At 45.1% G+C, this 22,603-nt stretch overlaps 2 protein-coding genes across 7 annotated transcripts in view; both read right to left on the minus strand.

Annotated features, from left to right (window-relative positions):
* Positions 1-16,097, minus strand: part of Htt (huntingtin) — a 141,504-nt gene extending 125,407 nt beyond the window's left edge. Inside the window, exon 1 of one of the 2 annotated variants that reach the window (XM_047565664.1) lies at positions 15,773-16,097. In XM_047565664.1, the coding sequence (XP_047421620.1) occupies positions 15,773-15,942 (170 nt within the window). In that variant the 5' untranslated portion in view covers positions 15,943-16,097. Of the gene's footprint in view, positions 1-12,530; positions 12,593-15,772 lie in introns of those variants that run through there. The other variant, XM_047565665.1, reaches the window with a different exon arrangement.
* A 3,452-nt stretch (positions 16,098-19,549) lies between these two features.
* Grk4 (G protein-coupled receptor kinase 4) overlaps positions 19,550-22,603 on the minus strand; it is a 115,183-nt gene continuing 112,129 nt past the window's right edge. Inside the window, exon 16 of one of the 5 annotated variants that reach the window (XM_047567220.1) lies at positions 19,550-22,598. In XM_047567220.1, coding sequence (XP_047423176.1) covers positions 22,560-22,598 — 39 coding nt within the window. In that variant the 3' untranslated portion in view covers positions 19,550-22,559. Of the gene's footprint in view, position 22,603 lies in introns of all 5 variants that reach the window. The other 4 variants (XM_047567214.1, XR_007110574.1, XR_007110571.1 and 1 more) reach the window with 4 other exon arrangements.

Raw genomic sequence — 22,603 nt, forward strand, 5'->3', positions numbered from 1 at the left:
GTCTCAGGAACTTTCCAAGGCTGTAAGAAACTTAGTAAGACACTGTTTCAAAACAAAAAATAAAAGGGCTAGGGATGTGGCTCAATGGTTACGCTCCCCTGGGTCTAATCCCTGGTACCTCCTCTGCCATTTAAAAAAAAAAAAAAACAAAAAAAAAACAGCTTCACACATATTACACATATGCTCAATGAATAACTGTCTAGGCCCATGGACATTTTTTAAATCAATCTTTAGAATGGATATACGTTTACAAAAGTTTTGTCTTTCTCCTCATCTATAAGATAAACCAAAAGAAAACAGTTCAAGCAATAAACAATATGGCTCTGGCTCTAGAGGCCTACCACTCTGGACTTACTTAGACAAGACTTACTGAGTCAACGTTTATCAAACTGTGACTGCAAAGACAGAACACTAACCCCACCAACAAAATAAAAATTCATTACTCTGTTGCTTGGGTCCAGCTCCTCCCCTAAGCACTTGGGCAAAGCCCATCTTACTCATCCACAGCCCTTCTTCAGGCCCGCTGGCACCTCTTTGGCAGCTCCTCTGACTTCCTGCTCAGGGAGGGCAGGCCCCAGGAACAAGGGCCACAAGCATTCAATACAAGGCAGGGCTCCACGAAGAACCCATCAAGGTACGGGAACACAAATGTTCTCCACAGAATGTTTAAATACACAGTAGAATGAATGCAAAAGTTTTGAATTAAGTCTTGTAGAGTTCAGAAGATAAACAATAAAGATTCCTTTCTTTAAACCTGAGTTTTTAAGACCAAAAGATCAAAAAAAAAGTAGGAACTAAAGTTTAGTCTTTGCAGTCACAGTTTGATAAACGTTGACTAAGTAAGTCTTGTCTAAGTAAGTCCAGAGTGGTAGACAGTGGAACAGTTTCAAATGTCCCTGATTAAAATTCTAGGTCTGGGAATCCCTCCCACTGTAAGACAATCACTCCCCGGTAATGGTTCAAACCTTCACTGACTCTCACTACCAAGACTTTACTATCAAAAAAAGAAGAGCAGATTTCCTTTTGAAATCAGCTAAGAAAATACAGGTTTCAAGTTTGTCTCTTATCTCATTCAGAATTGTTTGCCAGAATCCAAACCCTATTGAGGAAAAGAAAGCCTGGCATAATACACTTAAATTTTAATCTTTTCCACATTTAACAGCAGCCGTATAATCATAAAATTCTGTTAACGAAGTCTCCAATGGTTCCTAGTCTTAAAATTCAAAAAACAATCAGTAAGTACCTACCTTGTGTGGGCAGCACAAAGGCAAACCAAAATGCCGATTGCTTCATTTCTCTGATACACCATCATTTCTGACCTACCTGAACATGTTCATGATCTGACCTGTAAGACCCACGTGATTTTTGGGGGGGTTATAATCAAATCTCAAAATATCAGCTTAAAAACACAAGACAGTATGATCAAGATCTTGGAAAAAAGTATTTCCTCTAACCACACTGAAAAATACTCTCATTCAAACTACCAGGATCAAATTTTACCTTCAGAGCCACTGTGAGGACATTCACCAAGAATATCAGAAAAAGAAAAAGAAAATCCTTTATAGGATTTATGCACTTAAAAGCTGGAGGGCAGCAAGGTAATGAATGAATGCAATCAGCCCTGACCCCTGTGTGCTTCCCTGATGCTACAACAGGGCCTCGGGTGACCTTTCCAACCTCACCCCTCCAGATATTCTCCAACTTCTCTAAGGAACTCTGGTCACTCACAAGAACATGAGGCATGTATCTTCAAACTTAGTTCTTGTGTAGTATTCTTTGGTCCTGTCTGAAATATCACCTTCCTTTGCCCAGGAAGCAAACTTGAAGTTAAAGGGAAAAAAAATAAATAAAAACCTATCTCAAAGTAGGCCCAAATCTTCATCATGTCAGCTTAGGGCCTGATTTCCTTAACAAGATTCCTAAAGCACAAGAAGTAAAATCAAGAATCAGTAAATGGGAACGGATTCAAACTAAAAAGCTGCTTCTCAACAAAGGAAAAATCCATAACGTGAAGAGAGAGCCTACAGAATGGGAGAAAATCTTTACCACACGCACCTCAGATAGAGCACTAATCTCCAGGATATATAAAGAACTCAAAATACTTCACACCAAAAAAACAAATAACCCAATCTATAAATGGGTTAAGGAACTGAACACACACTTCACAGAAGAAATATGATCGATCAACAAACATGAAAAAATGTTCATCATCTCTTGCAATTACAGAAATGAAAATCAAAACCACTCTAAGATTTCATCTCACTCCAGTCAGAATGGCAATTATCAAAAATACAAGCAACACAAGTGTTGGTGAGGATGTGGGGAAAGAGATACGCTCATACATTGTTGGAGGGACTGCAGATGGTGCAACCACTGTGGAAAGCAGTATGGAGATTCCTGAGAAAACTTGGAATGGAACCACAATTTGACCCGGCTATCCCACTCCTCGGTTTATACCCAAAAAACTTAGTCAGCACACTCCAGTGACGCGGTCACATCAATGTTTACAGCAGCTCAATTCACAATAGCTAAACTATGGAACCAACCTAGATGCCCTTCAACAGACGAATGGATAAAGAAAATGTGGTACATACACACAATGGAATATTACTTAGCCTTAAAGGAGAATGAAATTATGATATTTGCAAGTAAATGGTTGGAACTGGAGAAAAAAATCATGCTAAGTGAAATAAGCCTATCCCAAAAAACCAAAGGTGGAATGTTTTCTCTGATAAGCGGATGCTGATCCATAGTGGAGGGTGGGTAGGGAAGAATAAAGGAATTTTGGATTGTACAAAGGGGAGGGAGAGGTGGGGCAGTGAGGATGGGAAGGACAGTAGGATGAGACAGACATTATTACCCTTTATACATGTATGGAAAAAAACTTAATTAAAATTAAAATTTAAAAAAAATTTTCATTCCCCAAAGGAATTTAATTAGATTAATGAACTGGGAAGTAAAACTGACTTTTCTACATGAAAAGTTAAGTACAGAAAGTGAAGTGAAATGCTTTGCTTGGGCAGGAACTGCCAACAGGGTAGAGAACAGGTGGCTCTTCAACCACTCTAGAGAAATGCAGTCATTTTAACACCACCTGAAAAACAAAACGAGCCGCGGTCAGCCTGCCCTAGGGTGCAGCGGAGCATCTGCACAGGCGCACGCACAGCAGGTAGAGCAAGGACTTCACACACACAGAAACGTAATTTTTAGATTACTAAAGAACTAATTCTGAAAATATAAATTCAGGCCCTCCTACTTAAACTCATCTATAGAATTATATAATTTTAAGATTATGCTGGATTACCCAAGGAAGCTGGATTATGCTGAATTTTATGATTGGCCTGGATTACCCAAGGAAGTTGGAAGCTCACCATCAGTCCTCACCAGACTCTTTACACACAGCCCAAGCTGCAAGCAGAACTGGGGTCTGGTGGCAGCACCACCTGCAGGTCCAGGACTGAGAGGGCCAGGCAGGAACCCAGGGCAGTCAATTCCTCAGCAGCCGCTCTCTAGGTCTGCCAAGTGCTATGCTCATGAGAGGGCTCCTGAACAATTAGGGGGTCTTCAGAGGGAGTTTTTAAGAAGAAATAAGAGACCAACTCATTTGGAATTACATTTCATACTTTCTCAAGTAGTGATGGTTAAGAAAAGCATGCTTAGATCATCACTGAACAAGGTGATACATGCATATACACACATATATTTAATAATGGTGTAATGTTTTGACTATCCAAATTCAGTCTCTGAAGCAGCAATATCCTGCTGAATGGCTAATGAACTGGATATGACATTATCATCCATCAGGTAGAGACAAGAAACCATCTGTAAAAGATACTGAAAGATCGTAATGCTGCGTTAAAATTTTCTAAAATAGAAGACAGTGTGATAATACACTGTACAGAGTATTGCTAGTAAAAGTATTCCTCTTTATTAAAAGATAATTATACCAAACTTAGACTCTGTCTCAAAAGAAAAAAATAAAAAGTGGCAAAGTACCCCTGGATTCAATCCCCAATACCAAAAACAAAAATAGTAATACCAAAAGAAGTCTAAAGTGAATTCACTTAAAAACAAGGACTGAAGTTTGCAGTTAAGAATGAGCAAATGCAGGGCTGGGGAGATAGCTCAGTTGGGAGAGTGCTCGCCTTGCATGCACAAGGCCCCGGGTTCAAACCCCAGCACTGCAAAAAAAAAAAAAAAAAAAAAAAAGAAAAAAAAAAAAGTGAGTGAAAAAACGGCAGTTATGAAAGGATCCGATGATGTACAATTTCATTCACAGGGAACATCCAGAAGAGGCAACTCCAGAGACGGAAATACATCAGTAGTTGCCTAGGGCTGGAGAGAGGGAGAGTGGGAAGTGCCTGCTGGTGGGATGCGGAGGTCTCTCAGGGTGACGGAATGTTCTGGAATTAACAGTAGTGAACAACCTTGTGATTATACCAAAAAACCTTGAGCTGTAAAATAGTGAGTTATGTGGTTTGTGAATTATCACCTCAATCTTTCAAAAAGATTATCCACAAATTCTGTGAGCTCTTCCCCAAAAGAGATCTAGAACCTGATGACTTCTTAGCACCCTCCATGTAGCCACCACCCCAGCACCAGCACGGCAACTCCAGCTGCAGTTACTGCACCAGCCCCCAGTCTCCTCCCTGTGACAGGGCAGTGTGCTACTGTAGCTCAGGTTTTTACGGAATAAGCACAGATTCTCCTCAGCCGAAGAAGTCTAGTGTACGCTTCACTCAGCTTCCCCCAATGGCGACATGCTGCAAAAGTACAGCGTATCCTGATCAGAATTGCCAGCATTGAGGCGCACCCACACACAGCTGGGGACAGCGAGCACTTCCATCACAAGGACCCTGTTCTGCCCTTTCATTACCAACTCACCTCCTTCCCCATCCCCTCCACATCTCCATACCATTACCCTAACCCCCTGCAACCACCAACCCATTCTCCATCCCTACCATGGTGTCATTTTTCAGACCATTGCAGATATCAGCAGCTGAGTTCCTCTTTACTGCCAAGCAGTTTAAACAGTCACCTGTTGAAAGACTTCTGAGCTGACTGCAGTTTGGGGATATCACAACTAAAGCTGTTGGGAATACTGGTACACAACTTTTTGTGTGAACCTAAGTTTTCATTTCTCCAAAATTAACACCCAGAGCTAAGCTGCAGAGTCATGCAGAAACTGCCAAACCACTTTCCAGAGAAGCATGACACTGTACATTCCCCAGAGCAGGGATGAAATGACCAGTGCACCACGTCCTCACCAGCACGTGGAGCTGCTTTTTAAAAACACAGATGGCTTGTTTTTCACACAAGCTTTCACTGGTGGAAAGGCCTCCTACATGAACCACCCTCTACTCTAGCCTCCCTCTCTAACCATGTCTCCTATCTCTGCCCTTCACTTTGCCCCTGGCCACCTGCCTTCCCTGTGGCATGGAAGGCCTTCCTGCCTTCTGCGGCTCCTTCACACGTCCCTACGCTCGCCCTCCTGCTCCAGGGCCACAGCTCAGTGCAGCTTGCCTTCAGACCCTGACACCTCTCTCTCAGCCTGCTGCTGTTCTCCACAGCGTCTGTCACGCTGGTCCTGCTCCCTGTTCTAACCCGCGGGCCCAGAACAGTGGCTGGCATGCCCAGGTCACCCAGCCAGACCCCACTTAGGTGCTCATGATCAGTAGCTGGGTGCACAACCTACTTCACAGCTGCACGAAAGCGCAGCTCAGTGGCTCTAGCAGATCACTGCATGGCCTCCGCTACACCAGGACACACAAAAACAGGCTCTTCCCTGCCACCTGCAACAGCAGAGGCGAGGCCCACATGGAGCTGCTCAACTCTATCACACACATAAATCACTCACAGAACTTGCTGAAATGCAGACTGAATGAAAACGAAACTAAACCCCTATCTCTCACTCTACAAAACTCAGCTCAAAATGGATCAAGGATCTAGGCATTAGACCTGAGAACCTGCACCAAATAGGAGAAAAAGTAGGCCCAAATCTCCATCACGTGTTGGCTTAGAACCAGACTTCCTTAACAAGACCCCCATAGCCAAGAAATAAAAGCAAGATCAATAAATGGGATGGATTCAAACTAAAAAGTTTTTTCTCAGCAAAGGAAACAACCAATAATGTGAAAAGAGAGCCTACAGAGTGGGAGAAAATCTTTTCCACACACACCTCAGCACTAATCTCCAAAGTTTATAAAAAACTTAAAAAACTTTACACCCAAAATACAAAGAACCCAATCAATAAATGGGCTAAGGAACTGGGCAGACACTTCACAGAAGAAGATATACAGGTGATCAACAAATATATGAAAAAGTGCTCATCATCTCTAGTAATTAGAGAAATGCAAATTAAAACCACCCTAAGATTTCATCTAACTCCAATTAGAATGGCTATTATCAAGAACACAAGCAATAATAAGTGTTGGCGTGGATGTGGGGAAAAAGGCACACTCATACATTGCTGGTGGAGTTGCATATTGGTGCAGCCACTCTGGAAAGCAGTATGCAGATTCCTCAGAAAACTTGGAATGGACCCACCATTTGACCCAGCTATCCCACTCCTCTGTTAATACCCAAAGGACTTAAAATCAGCATACCACAGTGATGCAGCCACACCAGTGTTCACAGCTGCTCAATTCACAATAGCTAGATTGTGGAACCAACCAAGATGCTCTTCAATTGATGAATGGATAAAGAAACTGTGGTATATATATACAATGGAATATTACTGAGCCATAAAGAAGAATAAAATTATGGCATTTTCTGGTAAATGGATGAAGTTGGAAAATATCATGCTAAGTGAAATAGGTCAAGCCCAAAAAAACCAAAGGCTGAATGTTTTTTCTGATAAGCGGATGACGATATATAACAAGGGCGAGGGCGGTGGCAGGGCGGGGGAGAAGAATGGAGGAACTCTGGATGGTGTAGAGGAAAACAGGGTGGGAGGGGTTGGGGGACAGAAAGATAGTAGAATGAAACAGACAGTATTACCTTATATATATATGTATGATTACAGGAATGGTGTGAATCTATACTGTGTACAACCACAGAAATGAAAAGTTGTACCCCATTTGTGTAAAAAATAAATAAAATGCAGACTGATTTGTTAGGTCCAAAGTTGGATATAAATGCTGTACTCTTCAAAGCTCCCAAGAGACACCAAACAAATGGTCCTAAGATCACACTTGAACAGCAAGGATCTCTGGCACATCTTAACACAGACTCTGGTCCTGAGCTGATTCAATTTACCACAACATTAAAAAGTTCCTTCTCGCTGTCTGAATGGACTAAATGTTCTGAGGGGGAACGCACTCAGAGACAGTTTACCAAATGGCTGGCTCTCCTGTAGGGGCTGAGGGGATGGAGGTAGAGCCTCTTAAGGTGCAAGAACACACCACTTGCACATTCCAAAGGCAGGAAAATGGGAAAGCTTTGCCTGTACATCTCTTAAAATTGTCTTTTAAAAAGAAATTCTTGCCAGGAACAGTGACGCATGCCTGTAATCCCAGCAGCTCAGGAGACTGAGGCAGGAGAATCACAAGATCAAAGCCAGCCTCAGCAACTGAGCAAGGCACTTAGCAACTCAGCAAGACCCTGTCTCTAAATAAAATATAAAAAGGGGCTGGGGATGTGTCTCAGAAGCTAAGTACCCCTGGATTCAATCCTCAGTACCCCCAAAAAAATCTACAAATCAATTAATAAGAACTATATACACTGCTATGAAACAATATCTACAATATTGTTAAGTAAAAAAATACAAAAAAAGTGTCCTGCAAACAGAAGGACACATTTAAATGCTTGTCTATGCATTTAAAAATCTGGAAAAAATAAAAACAAAAAATAAGCAAATAAAAATCTAAGAAGAAAATAAGAAAAAAAAAATCTGGGAAGACAAGTAATTGTTATTTTTAGGACGTAAGACTAGGAGGACAGACTGGGAGAAAGGTTCTGCTTTACATCTTCTGTGCTTCTTGAAGATGTTTTTACAGTGTGTGGAGCTTTTATAACTTTTTAAACTAGTTAATAAAAGCAGTCAAAAAAGAAGCTTCCCAAAAGCAGTCCTTTCACTATTTTAATCTAGGAGTGGGCAACTGCAGCCTTCCTGATTTTAGCCAGTCCACATGCTAAAAAATGCTTTTACATTTTTAAATGGCTATGAAATTTTCAAAAGATTGTTAAGCCAGGTGCGGTGGCACACACTGTAATCCCAGTGGTTTAGGAGGCTGAGGCAGGAGGATCATGTCAAAGCCAGCCTCAGTAACTTGGCAAGGCCCTAAGCAACTCAGGGAGACCCTGTCTCTAAATAAAATATAAAAAAAAGGGTTGGGGATGTGACTCGGTGGTTAAGCGCCCTGAGGGTCAATCCCCCAGTAGCAAATATATATATATATATATTGCATTGTGTGGACTGGGGTTATGGCTCAGTAGTGGAGCACTTCCCTGACATGTGTGAGGTACTGGATTCAAGTCTCAGCACCACATAAAAATAAATAGAATAAAGGTATTGTATCCATCTACAACTATTTTAAAAAATTGCATTGTGAGGTGAGGACAAGTTTCTTGTTTTGTTGCAGCTCTTAGCAAATGTTGGCACCAGATGCTATTGAAAACTTTTTAAGGCTTGATAAAAATACAAAGACTAGTAATTCCTCACAGTACCTTGGAGGCCGAGAACAGAATGTGTTCACATACGGCAGTCTCTGATGCAGACAGCATCTTCCTAGTGCAGGTGCCCACCACACACACAGCGCTGGGCTCACCTGGGCAATGTCTCCTCTCTGCTCCTGCGGTGCGCACACTGCCCAGCCCACAGCCTCAGAGGATGAGAAGCGGGAGGCAAGGACAGAAGTAGGGCCACGGCCGTAGGCTGAACTTCCCAACTCCACCCAGAAATTCCTGCCAGGGAGTGGAAGTGGGGCTACTGCTGTAGACTGAACTTCCCAACTCAGAAATTCCTGCCAGCGAGTGGAACAAGGAGCCCACTGGCAGGGGCCAGCATGGTAATGTCAGATATCTTCTAGGCAATCTGATTTAGAATTCACAATTTATTTTCTCTAAGAAAACATCTTTAAAAATGGTGGTTCGGGGGCTGGGGAGATAGCTCAGTCGGTAGAGCGCTTGCCTTGAAAGCACAAGGCCCCGGGTTTGTATCCCCAGCACTCAAAAAAAAAAAAAAAAATGGTGGTTCATTTCTACCATTAACACTGTTCCTTGTAAGTTAAACAAGTTAGTGGGTTTCGGTTTAAAAGATTAAGCATCATTTATACTCTCTTAGTGGGAACTCACCACTATCGCCCCTGAAATTCAAACAATGTTCTCGTGAATTACTTTGAATAGCACCCTGTCCAAGTTCTTAGGAGTTACATGGCTCCACGTTCATAGGGCAGCTGAAGGGGTAAAATTCTTGGGTTAGTAAGTCACATGCAGAGTCCTCCATGTGTCAGGAGGCAGAAGCTTGGGGGACAGCTCCTGTAGGCACTCAAGCAGCTAGGCCAGTGTGAGTGAGACCACATAAGACCTGCCATTCATCCAAAGCTGAAGGACACCGAGGACGTTCCTAACACCAGATATGAGTTCACTTAAAGCAACAGCCACGCCACCCAGGCCCTCTCCTGTTAACACCCACCACGAAGGAAGCAGGGAACTGAGGGTGCAGTGGACAGGGAGGGCCCTCTGCCTGACAGATGAAGCAACATGACTCATGCCAGCCAGCATCTGCTGGCGGGTGAGAGCTGAGACTTCGCTGACAAACTATTTAACACCCTGGCCTATTGTTTATAGTAGGGTCCAGAGGTTCTGCAAAGCTTTCTAAAGGTGGTTGAAGCAGTGTTCTTTTCAGAAGGTGTCAGAAACCAAATTATCTTTTTAGATATTAGTAAAGAAACCAACCTAAGAAGCCAAGATTCTCAAGTATTCCTGCCAACTACAGGAACAAAGACACAGGAAGGATCTGAATAAGCCCCATACTCAAGATATATATGAACGGATTTTAAGACCTGCAGAGGCCAGTGGGCCTCACCTGCAGGAAAAGTATGTCTTTGGAAGTGAGCTTTACAACTATCAGTGAAGAACAAAGGCCCAGACTGAAGGCTGATGAGAGGTTTGAGATGCAGAGACTGGGCAACTCAGAGAACCGGGGTAGAAAAACCTTCCACAGCACCAGACCTAGGACAACTGTTCGGTTCTTGTTGACTGCTGCTGAGGAAAAGCAGTCATGATGTTTCAAGAGAGCAGGAGGGCACACTGGGGATAAAACAAGGAGACACTGGGTTTGGTGGTCTCTCGGGAGTGGAAGCCATCCTCATGACTGGGAACTAGTCCTGGGGCCTAAGGGGGTGCTTTATGCAGACTGCCTTCCCATCTCTGCTTTTGCCTCCTCTCCATCTTATAGCAAGACAGACTCTTTGGGTTTTCTTCAGCTGGTCCTGGATGCCTACCTGCAGGAGACAGCTCCTGGAAGAGCTTCCTGCTGCCCAGCACCGTCTCCCTGCCCTTGCCCACCTTACAGTTCTGCTCCATCACAACAAATGAGCATGGGAGTCTTTTTTTTCTTTCTTTCTTTCTTTTTTTTTTAATTAAACTCAGGGGCCCTTAACCACTGAGCCACATCCCCAGCCCTTTTTATATTTTATTTAGAGACAGGGTCTCACTGAGTTGCTTAGGGCCTCGCTAAGTTGCTGAGGCTGGCTTTGAACTCAGTTCTCCTGTCTCAGCCTCCTGCTTGGCTGGGACTACAGGCGTGTACCACCGCACCTGGCCAAGGGAAGTCCTCTTTTATCAACATCCCCAGACATGTGGCTAGAAGTCTGGAAGCCAAGGTCCTCTGAGCAGCCAGCTTCACACACAAAACAATCCTCCCCCACCCATTTTGTTTGAGCTAAAGAAAATGATAGGGCTGGAGAGATAGCTCAGCTGGTAGAGTGCTTGCCTTGCAAGCACAAGGCCCTGAGTTCGATCCCCAGTACCACAAAAAAAAAAAAAAAAGATAAACTTTCAATACTGTATATGGAGTTTCAGGACTGGCTACAAGCAGAGCAGTAGCCTCTTAGTTGAAGGAGATGCTAGACTTGCCTCCCAGAGGGTTCAGGACCTTTTTGTGAGAGTGAGGCCTCCACCCAGCCTCCTTGGAGTGAGGTACTTACTGCAGCTTTTGGAGTCTGGCTTCAGGTCTTTTTCACACAAGAACACATGATCCTTGGGTGTCTTTGGGTGGCCAAGGGTGAAGTGGCAGTGACTAGGTACCCAAAAATGTCAACTAGGTACCCAAAAATGTCACTGGTCTTCCCCCCCACTAGATGGGTTCAGATGTTGTAGGGTCTGCACAGCAATCAATTCAAAGATACCCCATCATTTCCCCGCTGGGAAGTTCGTCCCTTTGGATACATTCTAAGGTTCTTCAGTTGGTCCAAAAATATTCAACACAATCCTATTAGACCTGCTTGAAGGAACATCTTCTTCCAGACTTTCAAAAAGATTGCTGGATTCTCCTCCTGAGGGTTTCCTGGTTCTAGAGCCTGGCAGCTGGCCTCGGTATCCATGCCCTGGAACATGTCAGACACTGCCTCATACCTCCTCAAGACTTCATATTGTTAACTTCATCCCCCAAATTGATCTACAGATTCGATGCAATCCAAATCAGAACCCCAGATGGCTTCTTTGTAGAAACTGACAAACTGATCCTACAATTCATCTGGAAATGCAAGGAACTCAGAATAGCTATAAAAATCTTTAAAAGAACAAAGTTGGAGGACTCACATTTCACAAAGTGAAACTGTGATACAAACTTCAGTAATCAAGACTGTAGGGTACTGACACAGGACAGACATATAGATAATGGAGAATTGGGAGTCCAGAAATAAATCTATACATTTTATGAGCAGTTAGTTTTCAATAGGGTGCCAACACAATTTAATGGGGAAAGAATATTCGCTTCAAAAGTAGTGCTGAGACAATTGGCTATCGACACACAAGAAAAGAAAAAAGTTGGACCTCTACCTGAACCACATACAAAAATTAATTCAGAATAGATCAGACCTACATGTCGAAGAGCTAAAATTCTAAAATTCTTAGAAGAAAACACAGGAATAAATCTTTTTGACTTTGGATTAAGCAATGGTTTCTTAGACAAATCGCATATCAGATAAGGGTCTAGTATCCAAATATATAAAGAACCGATGCAAATCAACAAGAAAAAAATACAAATAACTCGACTAGAAAACAGGAGATAAGGAAGACAAGTGCTGATAAGCTAAGTGTAATTAAGTCTGGGTTGCTGGTCTTACTGTTGAACTTTCTCAGACTTTTTTTTGTCTTATAATGAACTCTTTACCCCTGCCCTATTTAAGTTACTACAATAGGGTTTCTGCCATTTGCAGCTGAAGGTAATCCTAACCAAATTAATACTAACTACAGTTGCATTTCATTGTACTTAGTCAAATCCTATCAGTTCTACCTTCAAAATCCAGTCACTCCTCACCTTGCCCACTACCCATACCCTGACATAATTCACCATCATTTCTCACCCAATGGATCACTGCAATGGCTTCCAGCTGGTTTCCTGTTTTCTGTCTGTGTTCCTCTTCACTCCATTATCAAAGTTCATTCTAAAATGGAATTCAGGGGTTGGGGAGATAGCTCAGTTGGTAGAGTGCTTGCCTTGCATGCACAAGGCCCCGGGTTCCATCCCCAGCACCACACAAAAAAAGTATAATTGTGAATGTCTATTCCACTACAAGAAAAGTGGTATTGATCTGGTAAAACACCCCACACCCCCTCCATCCCTCTGACCTCAAGTCCTACAACAATCTCCCCTTAAAAGTCACCCAGCAAAAATGACCTTCTTGCAGTTTCTCCCACAGGGGGCTTTGGACATGTTACCACTGCAGTGTTTTTGGAATGTCCCTTCTCCAGACACCTGTGCATTAGATCCTTGACTCTTCAGGGCTGTACTGAAAAGTCATGAAATCAGTGGACATTCCCTCAACACCCTAACTAAAACATTGACACTTTATTAGCTGGGATGTTTCCTAGTCCCCATTCCTGTTTTGCTGTTCCTCTTCATTTATTATTAACCTGCTATACAATTTATCTCTCTTGCTGTCTCCATTCCTCCCTAGAGTGAAAGCTTCATTAGGGCATAGCTTTGTTCACTGCTGAGCCCTGCAACTGGAACAGTGCCAGGCACACAGATGTCAGTAAACATTTACTGATGAATAAATACAACTACCATCAGGGAAAAACTGGGTGGGAATCTGAATGAGAATGTGCCAAAGGCAAAAGTCAACTGCCTCACAATAACTGTTAGGGCTCTGGGAAACATGCCTCCTGACTTGCAGAAATTGTCGCCAGTCCCACACATAAGTCCTACATCCTATATGCTGAGCAAAAAGCAGGCACTTAGACACTTCGAATGGGGCTGTGACATTGCCATGTCTTGCAACAGAACAAGAACCATAAAAATAGAACAGATACCTTCCAACTTGCTTTGGCCAGTCTTACTTTAGGAAAAGACTCCAGCTGAAGCATGAACAGATATCCCAAAATCTAAACTTATGAGCAGTGAGTTTGTTACTCGAGATTAATGAATACCTGCTTTCTCAATAGCAAATTACATAGAAATATGATATAAATGCATTTTATTTTAAAAAACTACAATTAAGCTTAATGCAGTTGATTTCAGAGCACGCTAAGAACCTTTAAAAGTTACTATGCTAAACAACTTTTGTTTTCAAATAATTTAAAATCTATTGTAATAAATGCACAGATCATAGCTGGAAGGATAACATGAGAAGTATACCACGGTGCTTGTTCCTGGGGACAGAGCTAGGCACTCAGAAGAAAGGTGTGGAACTGCATCGTGTTAATGTATTACTTATGCGAAAATAATAGATTAAGTCTGTTTGAAGCTGCCTCTCAGCAGTAAGGTCTTCCTTCCCACCCAGGGCCCTGCTTCATGTTTACACAAGATATATGCAATGTGTGAACTTCCATGATTCCTACTGTCTAGAAAGGCACTACAACAAGACTTTATAATGACAAGAAATTAGTTGTGTAGAAATAAGTCAAATTGTTTTTTAAAAATTCGTCTAAGTATCCAAACAGGTTTTTCACCTTTTAGAAGAAAAATTTATTCCAACAAGCCAACATTACTCTCCAAGTCCTCATTTTCTAATTTAACTTTCGTGATAGGGCAAGGATTCTATAAGAAACAAAGAATAAGAAATATTACTAAAATGAATGGTTCTTAATAAAGTGAGATTCTTTAAGGTGTTGCTTCCTGAAAACTCTTATTGCCATCCATGTTGTACAAATCCCAATGAGAAATAAAATACTCAGAGGTCGGAGAAAGGCCTGAACTGCAGCAGACAACATGCCCAACGTTCCAGGGGTCCTACAGTTCCATTAGATATTATTATTATTATTATTTTTTCCAAAGAGTTTCCTTTTCTTCACATGGTTGTCTTGACCAAGCAAAGCATGCCCTCCACACTGTCTCTCAGGGCTGGAATTGGGCAGTGTGACCAGGACATACAGGGCTCACTTTAGCCCTAGGGTGATGACAGAGCAGTCAGTCTGTTACACACCACGGCTGGTTCTGTTATATCTGGACAACTAGTGTAAGCATTCAGTGAGGTATTGTTTTATAGCCTAATAACTAAAAGTTATAATAATAGTACCAACAACAATTATTATTATCACTACTGGTACTGGGGATTGAACCCAGGGGCTCTTAGCCACTAAAACACATCCCCAGCCTATTTTATTTTTTATTTTGGGACAGGGTCTTGTAAATTGCTTAGGGGCCTTGATAAGTTAAGGAAGCTGGCTGTGAACTTGCCATCCTCCTGCCTCAGCCTCCTGAGTTGCTGGGATTACAGGCAAGCGTCACCATGCCCAGCACTATAACTTATTTTTATTTTCAATTCCACTTGGATTTTCCATTAGGTATTATTAATGGTCTTTTTCTGTTCCAAAAATTCTCCCCAAAATGAGCAGCAGAAACCCCTGGCTTTCAAGGAGTAACGGGTGTCAGCAATGAAGCAAACAGGATCTTTTCCTACTGGCACACCTGAGACGTTCCCAGGGCCTGCAGATGCCCCACGTTCTAGCAAGCTTGACTGCAATACTGGTGAAATGTACAACTCATTCCTCTTCCCGCAGCAAACCAGCCCACACTAACGTGTCGGTTTAATTTCCAACAGAAAATAGGAAATACACTTCAGTCTTCTAAGATGCCAGTCAATGGTACTAATTCTCTAAGTAGTTCACCACTTACTGGGCAATCAGCGCTCGTGCAAATGCCTGCAGACCAACTTAAGTTTAAATAAGCGAGTCTCGGTGATGCTAAAATCCTGTTACTACACTGCCAGCAAGAACTGAACGCAACGCCTGGTGTCGGAAGCGCCGCTTGGAAAAGGAACCTCCCGCTGGACGCGCCCGCGCCCGCGCCCCCGCGGAGCCGTCCGAGAAGCATGATGTCACCCACTCCCCGCGGCCCGCGCCCCGGCCCGGCCCCTCCAGGCGGCCGCGGGCCCTTGGTGCGCGCGCACCACAGTCACGGTGCTCGCCAACCAAGGGAAGCGAGTCCGCTCCCTAACTCTCCACTCGCTGGGGAGGGGGAGAGGCCCGGGACGACGCCCCTCGACCAGTTTGGGACAAGCCTCCCGGCGGAGGCACCCGCGCGAGGGCGGGCGACCCTCGGCGGGGCTGCGCGGTCGCCGTCGCCCGCGCGCAGGCTCAGGTCGCGGGGGCCGCCCGGACTCACGGTCGGGGCAGCGGCTCCTCGGCCACGGTCGGGCCGGGCGGCGGCGGCGGGGGCGGCTGCAGCTGCGGCGGCGGCGGCTGAGGCGGCGGCGGTGGTTGCTGCTGCTGCTGCTGCTGCTGAAAGGACTTGAGGGACTCAAAGGCCTTCATCAGCTTTTCCAGGGTCGCCATGGCGGCCTCCCGCTCCGCGGGTCAGCCCCCGGAGGCCTCGGGCCGGCTCGCGCAACGCGGCGCCGCTCAACAGAGGGGCAATGAATGGGGCTCGGCGCCGCCGGGAGAAACGGAACCCAGGCGCCCGGCCATCTTGGGCCAGTCCCGGCAGCCCCCGCGGCGCCCTGCGTCTCGCGGCGCGGGGCTCGCAGAGGCGGGGCCACGCAGGGCCGGCGTGATTGACAGCCCGAGGCCGGCCCTCCGCCAATGGCCAGCTGGTGCGCTGGCCCACCCCCGCCTCCGCAGAGTCGCCCTGTATAGCCGGCGCCCCTCCGCGATCGCGGCGCCCCTCCTCCGCGAAGACGGAGGGCTCAGCGGGAGGGGGCGGGGCGAGCGGGGGGCGTGGTCCTGTGCCGGCGGGTGGGCTTGTGGGCGTGGTCACGAGGGCGGGGTGCGGGGAGGCGGCGGACGCAGCGCGTAGAGGGTGAGGGTTCCCGCGGGAGGAGAGCCCGGAGCTCCTGGGGAGCGGCGGGCGTGAGGGGAAGGCCCCACGCGACTCCCGGACCCTCAGCCAGAGCCAGCGCTGGGCGCGGAGCTGGAGGCCTGCGCCACCCCTTGTCCGCCGTGCTGGCAGGTGGCCAGGGACTTGCCTGACAGCAGCATGGAGAGCTCCCGGCCAGGAGGAGGGAGGCAGTGAGTGACCCCTGCCCAGGAGGCGGTGGTCCGTGCGGTCCGCAGTCTTCGGAGGGACTGGTCCTTCGGACTCACCAGCCCACTTGTGAGGAGACGCCCCTGTGGCAGTCCTGGCGCCCGCAGGGAGAAAGCAGAGGGGGGTCTGAGGCAGGCCGTGGCTGCTGCAGTTAGTGCGGAGAGAAGCAGCTTTGACCACAGAGACACCCCACAAGAAGGACTCTCCGGCCCAAGGGTGTCCCCTGCGTGGGAGGGCAACTCTGCCCTGGGCATTGGGCAGGACAGGACCCTGGAGGCACTCTTTGTACCCACAGGGTGCGGGCAGGCGCCGAGCAGGTCCTGGTTTCCAGGGTCTCCCTGCCTGGTGGGAAGGTAGGAGAAGAAGCAGAGGAGCAAAAAGGGTAGGGGGACACCAATAGGGAGCTGTCACAGCTTGTGCAGCAGGAAGTGGAATTGGCCCCAGAGCCAGCGACCTGGACATTGATGAGCGGCTATAGCCTACTCAGGCAGGACACACCTGCCACTCAAAGTCCCTGTTCGGGTGTCCACAGTTCATACTTCACCTGCTCTCAGATCCTGTCAGCTGTCCCACAGTGATGAGGTACAGGGAAACAGCATCGTTCCCAAGGGGGTAGCAGCAGCTCTCTCCTCCCAGGAAGGACTGCAGAGGACTGCCTTTAGGCCCCAGTTCCCTATTTGAAGGGCTTTGTCCACTGTGTGGATATGCCAGCTCCCACAGAGGCAAGCCATGCCAGCAGGTTTTCAGGCTGGTAGTTGCTGCCCTAGGCAGATTTGTACAAGGCCCCTGTGAGCCCCACCTCCTGTACCACACTCTGTGAACCCACAGAGGTGCCCGCTGGAGAGTCCCATGTGTACTGAATCAACAATGAGAACTGAGGCGCTCAGCCTAATGACCCAGGGAAACAGTCTTGACACCACCAATAGCTGGAAGGGAACCCCTCCCAGTCCAGTTTCTAACTGAGAGGCAGCTGGTACTTGATCCCACACAGTAAGAGGTGGGGGAACAGAGGATCCAGTTAAGCTGTGCCCAGATTCCTGACCCACAGAAACAGCAGTCACAAATATGTATTGGTAAGCTACTACATTTTGGGATGCTTTGTAATGCAGCAACAGATAGGAGTATTGGTTTGCTTGGACTGCTGTAACAAAGTACCATAGACTGGGTTCTAAACAACAGAAATGTATGTTCCCTCAGTTCTAGAGGCCAGAAATCCAAGATCCAGCTATTGCTGGATCCTTCTGAGGCCACTTTTCCTCAAGTGTAGATGTTGTCTTCCTGTGTCTTCTCATGTTTGTCCCCTGTGTTTGTGTCCTGGACACAACACCGGTCAGACTGGATTGGGAACTACCCTAGTGACCTCACTATACCTCAATTACATTTTAAAGACCCTATCTCTGAGTACATTCTGAGGTTCTGGGGGTTAAGACTTGAGCATATAAATTTTAAGGGGACAAACTTGGCCCATAACAATAAGTAATACAGTTGCATCCTAATAGCCACTCTTCTTTCTTTAGGGATACAACCTCAATTTTTATTTGGTCAATCTGCCACTTAGCTAGAATACTACATTTTCTGTCCTTTCAGCTAACTATGTGATTAAATACATTCTAGCAAATGAGATGCAGACAGAAGAAATAAATGTTACTTCTAGTAAATCTTTCAAAGGTAGGGGTACTTCCACCTTCTTGCAGCTGCGTGGAGTGGGGATGTGTTTGTTGGTATTTGAGCAACCCCTTTGGGTCATGAGTATGAAAGCCACATCCTGGCATAATGGAGGTGGAGGGATCCAGGACCACATGAGTGCAAGCTGTCATTCTAGCCTGCACATCTCTTGATTTCTTTCATCTGAGAGAGAAATGCATTTCTATTTTGTTTAAACCACTGTTGTTTTGTCTTATCCTGTTATGCTCCTCAACTAAATTTTAACCAGTCCAGGAATGTTATGGCCACAGCAGGTCACAACTACTTTAGCCACTGCTAGACAAAACTGCTTAGAATTTACCATAATCCTGAGGGAATCTGATGAAGTCTTATAGAAAGAGATGGTCAAATGGGCAGCTTTTTTTTTTTTTTAGTTTAAATTTTTTTTAATTTTTACAGACTGCATTTTGATTCATTGTACACAAACGGGTTACAACTTTTCATTTCTATGGTTGTACACAGTATAGATTCACACCATTCATGTAATTATACATGTACATAGGGTAATACTGTTTCATTCTACAGTCTTTCCCCCACCCCTTTTTCCTCTACACCATCCAAAGTTCCTTCATTCTTCTCTTTCCCCCCTGCCACCTCTGCTTGTTATATATCATCACCCACTTATCAAAGAAAACATTCAGCCTTTGGTTTTTTGGGCTTGGCCTATTTCACTTAGCATGATATTTTCCAACTTCATCCATTTACCAGAAAATGCCATAATTTTATTCTTCTTTATGGCTCAGTAATATTCCATTGTGTATATATACCACAGTTTCTTTATCCATTCATCAATTGAAGGGCATCTTGGTTGGTTCCACAATCTAGCTATTGTGAATTGAGCAGTTATAAACATTGATATGGCTGCATCACTGTAGTATGCTGATTTTAAGTCCTCTGGGTATAAACCGAGGAGGGGGATAGCTGGGTCAAATGGTGGGTCCATTCCAAGTTTTCTGAGGAATCTCCATACTGCTTTCCAGAGTGGCTGCATCAATATGCAACTCCACCAGCAATGTATGAGTGTGCCTTTTTCCCCACATCCACGCCAACACTTATTATTGCTTGTGTTCTTGATAATAGCCATTCTAATTGGAGTTAGATGAAATCTTAGGGTGGTTTTAATTTGCATTTCTCTAATTACTAGAGATGATGAGCACTTTTTCATGTATTTGTTGATCACCTGTATATCTTCTTCTGTGAAGTGTCTGCCCAGTTCCTTAGCCCATTTATTGATTGGGTTCTTTGTATTTTTGCTGTAAAGCTTTTTAAGTTCTTTATAGATTTTGGAGATGAGTGCTCTGCCTGAAGTGTGCATGGAAAAGATTTTTTAAAAATAACTGATATACAGGCCACAATAAAGTTTGCCTCATCAGGCAAAAAAATAAAAAATTAAAAAAAACTGATACATATAAAACTATTTTGGGGGGCACCATGTAGTGTTTCCACACATGCACACATTGTGTAATGTTCAGATCAGAGCAAACAAATCTGTCTCCTCAATGATCATTCCTTTTTAAAAGGCACATTTTAAAAGTTCACAGAAAAGTTTGGGATAGTCCAAAAGGAGAAAAGATTAACACAGTAAACAATTAGACTTGGTATCTCCGAAGTCTTAAAAATGGGCACAGGGCCTGAACAGCAAAGCCACTTCAGTAATTTATCCTAGAAGAACAACCAGGAATACGTGATTTAAAAAAAATCATTTGTTACAATAACATCAGGACAAAAAAATACAAATGGCAGACAGATTAGTTAAATGAATCATTATACAGTCATATGACAAAAAACCAATGACATAAGCCCATGCATCTGTGACACAGGAAAGTTTATAGTGCATTAACAGATTACTATGTATATCATGACACATACCCCTTTATCCAGAAAGAGAAAAAAACATGTGTACATGGTAAGAGCCTAGGAATCTAGTCACCAAGACATCAACAGTGACTCTGTCTGCATAGGGGAATCAAGGGTGATCTATATCTAAATCTTTGTGTTATTCTGTATTTTCCAAATTTTTGGTAGTGAAATAGCAGTACTATTCAAAGGGAAAATGTGTAGCTGGGTGGGCAGCTAGACGTGAAACCCTCGCAGTGGACTTGTGACTGATCCAAAAGGGGAGATAGTGAAGCAGCCCCACTTACCGCTGCCAAGATGGGCACACACCACCTGATGGCAGAGGGCAGTCCCGAGTCCAAGACCAGATGGAAGTGTATGCCAGGCAAGGCTGGAAAAGGAAGGAGCCGCAAAGGAGACCCAGCAGCTATGGAGAGCAGAGAGGTTGCTTGGGTGGCCATGGCCGTGCCCCCAGGGGGCTGGGAGCAGGCGTAGATGCAAGGCTCAGGCCAGGTCTGGAGTAAAAGGAGCCCCTGCCCAGCTGCAGGCAGACAGCAGGCCTGGGCATAGTTGCTCTGCCTCCATCCCTCAGTGGCTTTAGGTTGTGGTGTGGCCTGTGCTACACTAGCCGGCACTACTGGTATGTTTGGGTTTCCGTCTTCCATCTATTCTCTGCATTTCCCATCAGTCCTTTGTCACCTTTTCTATCTTGCCTATTTTTTTTGTTGATTAAAGTCTCATTCTACTTTTGAACCTTCCCTTGTTTGAAAGCTATTCACTGTTTTCTCTTCTTTCAATGGGCACCCTAGAAATTATAGTATCAGTCCTCCAGGTATCGAGATCTGGCACTGACCAACACATGGAGCCTTTCTTCCATCATACAGGGACCTTCACAATAGTAAATAACCAACTCACGTCTCCCTGTTCAGAGAGTATTCTTGGCATGTGTTTTAGTTCAATGTAGATAGATACACATATTAAAGAAAGATGCAGATACCGTAATTATTGAATAGTTGGCATTTATTTCAGTTGACCCCATATTTCTGGCTTTTTTACCGCTTCCTCCTCTTCTGTGTCTATAGTCTTCCATTTGAGATCATATTCTTCTGCCTGGAATACATGCTTTAGACTTGCTGAAATTCTCCAGCTTTGGTTTATCAGAACATGTCCTGTGCTTCACCTCATTCCTTTCTTGGGGGTGGAGTCGTCCTGAGGAGGTAACCCAGAGCCTTGCGCTGCCAGGCAAGTGCTCTGCCTGTGAGTCATACCCCGACCCTCATCTTGGTTGCTTAATGGCTTTTTGACTGGGGACAGAATTCACAGTTGGCAGCTGTTTTCCTTCAGCAGACTGAAGACCTGATAGCACCATCTCTAGCTTCTCATTCTCCTGTTGAAAAATCCGCTGTTGATTTAGCAGTTGCTCCTCAAAAAGGTAATGTGTTTCTTTTGCTCGGACTACTTTAAAATTTTCTCTTTGCCTTTGGTTTTCTGTAGTGTTGTGGTGGCATGCCTGGGTGTATAAGGAGAGACAAACCTGCCTGTGAACAGGCAGCCCTAGCATGTCCTTCAGCATCCAGCAGGAGGCAGGAAAGTTGTCAGCTACCGGGAGTTCTTTTTACCAGCAGGCTGTTGCTCACAGCCTGGAGTCTCCTGACAGCCAGGTGCTCCCTGTTTCCTTCCAAATCCCCTATGAACCCTCTCCTGGTACTGAGTGTGCTGTGACCAGCAGGACTTGACACTTAGATCCCAGAGGATGAGAGCTTGGGAGACAAGGTCCTCCTAATGACCCTCTAAAGTTGCCCCGTTACACCCACTGGATGCCTGCACCATGTGTATTGCCTGTCCTTATATCTGGGCAGGGTGTAGCTGTGGACTTCCTTTCCTCTCATCTGCTTGGAAGGAGCTGGGTTGGGTTGGTGTGCTAGTGGGGCCCTCTCACTTCCTTGAAACCCAGCTTCCATCATTCTACCTCCTCTTCCTGGTACTCCAGGTCAGCGTCTCTGAGGTCTCTCCACCATACCCCGTCTTCTGTATTTTCTTGTTTTCCTCTGGTGCTCTATTCTGGATAGTTCCATGTGGTGGCTCTGTTCTGGATAGTTGCGTCTGACTTATTTTACTGGTCCTCTCTCTGGCTGTTTCTGTTCTGCTTACCTTTGCTTAACCATCAAGTTCTGGCATTCCATAGTTCTCAGGATTGGAATTTCTATCTTTAGAGTGTGCAGTGTCACTTCTGATAGGTTCTGGTTCCCTGCAGATCCTCACGGTTATGCGGGTTTCCTCCTTGAACCTAGCAAGTGTGGCTGTTTCAGAGTTTGTCTCTCAGTTCCACTCTGGAGCCTCTGAGCGCATGTCTCCCTCTGAAGTACCTGCTCATTCTCATCCATAAGCCTCATCTCATGGGCCCGGTTATCTTCGTGTACTGGACATTCTATC

This window comes from Sciurus carolinensis, chromosome 10 (genome assembly GCF_902686445.1).
Source record: "Sciurus carolinensis chromosome 10, mSciCar1.2, whole genome shotgun sequence".
Classification (NCBI taxonomy): Eukaryota; Metazoa; Chordata; class Mammalia; order Rodentia; family Sciuridae; genus Sciurus; species Sciurus carolinensis.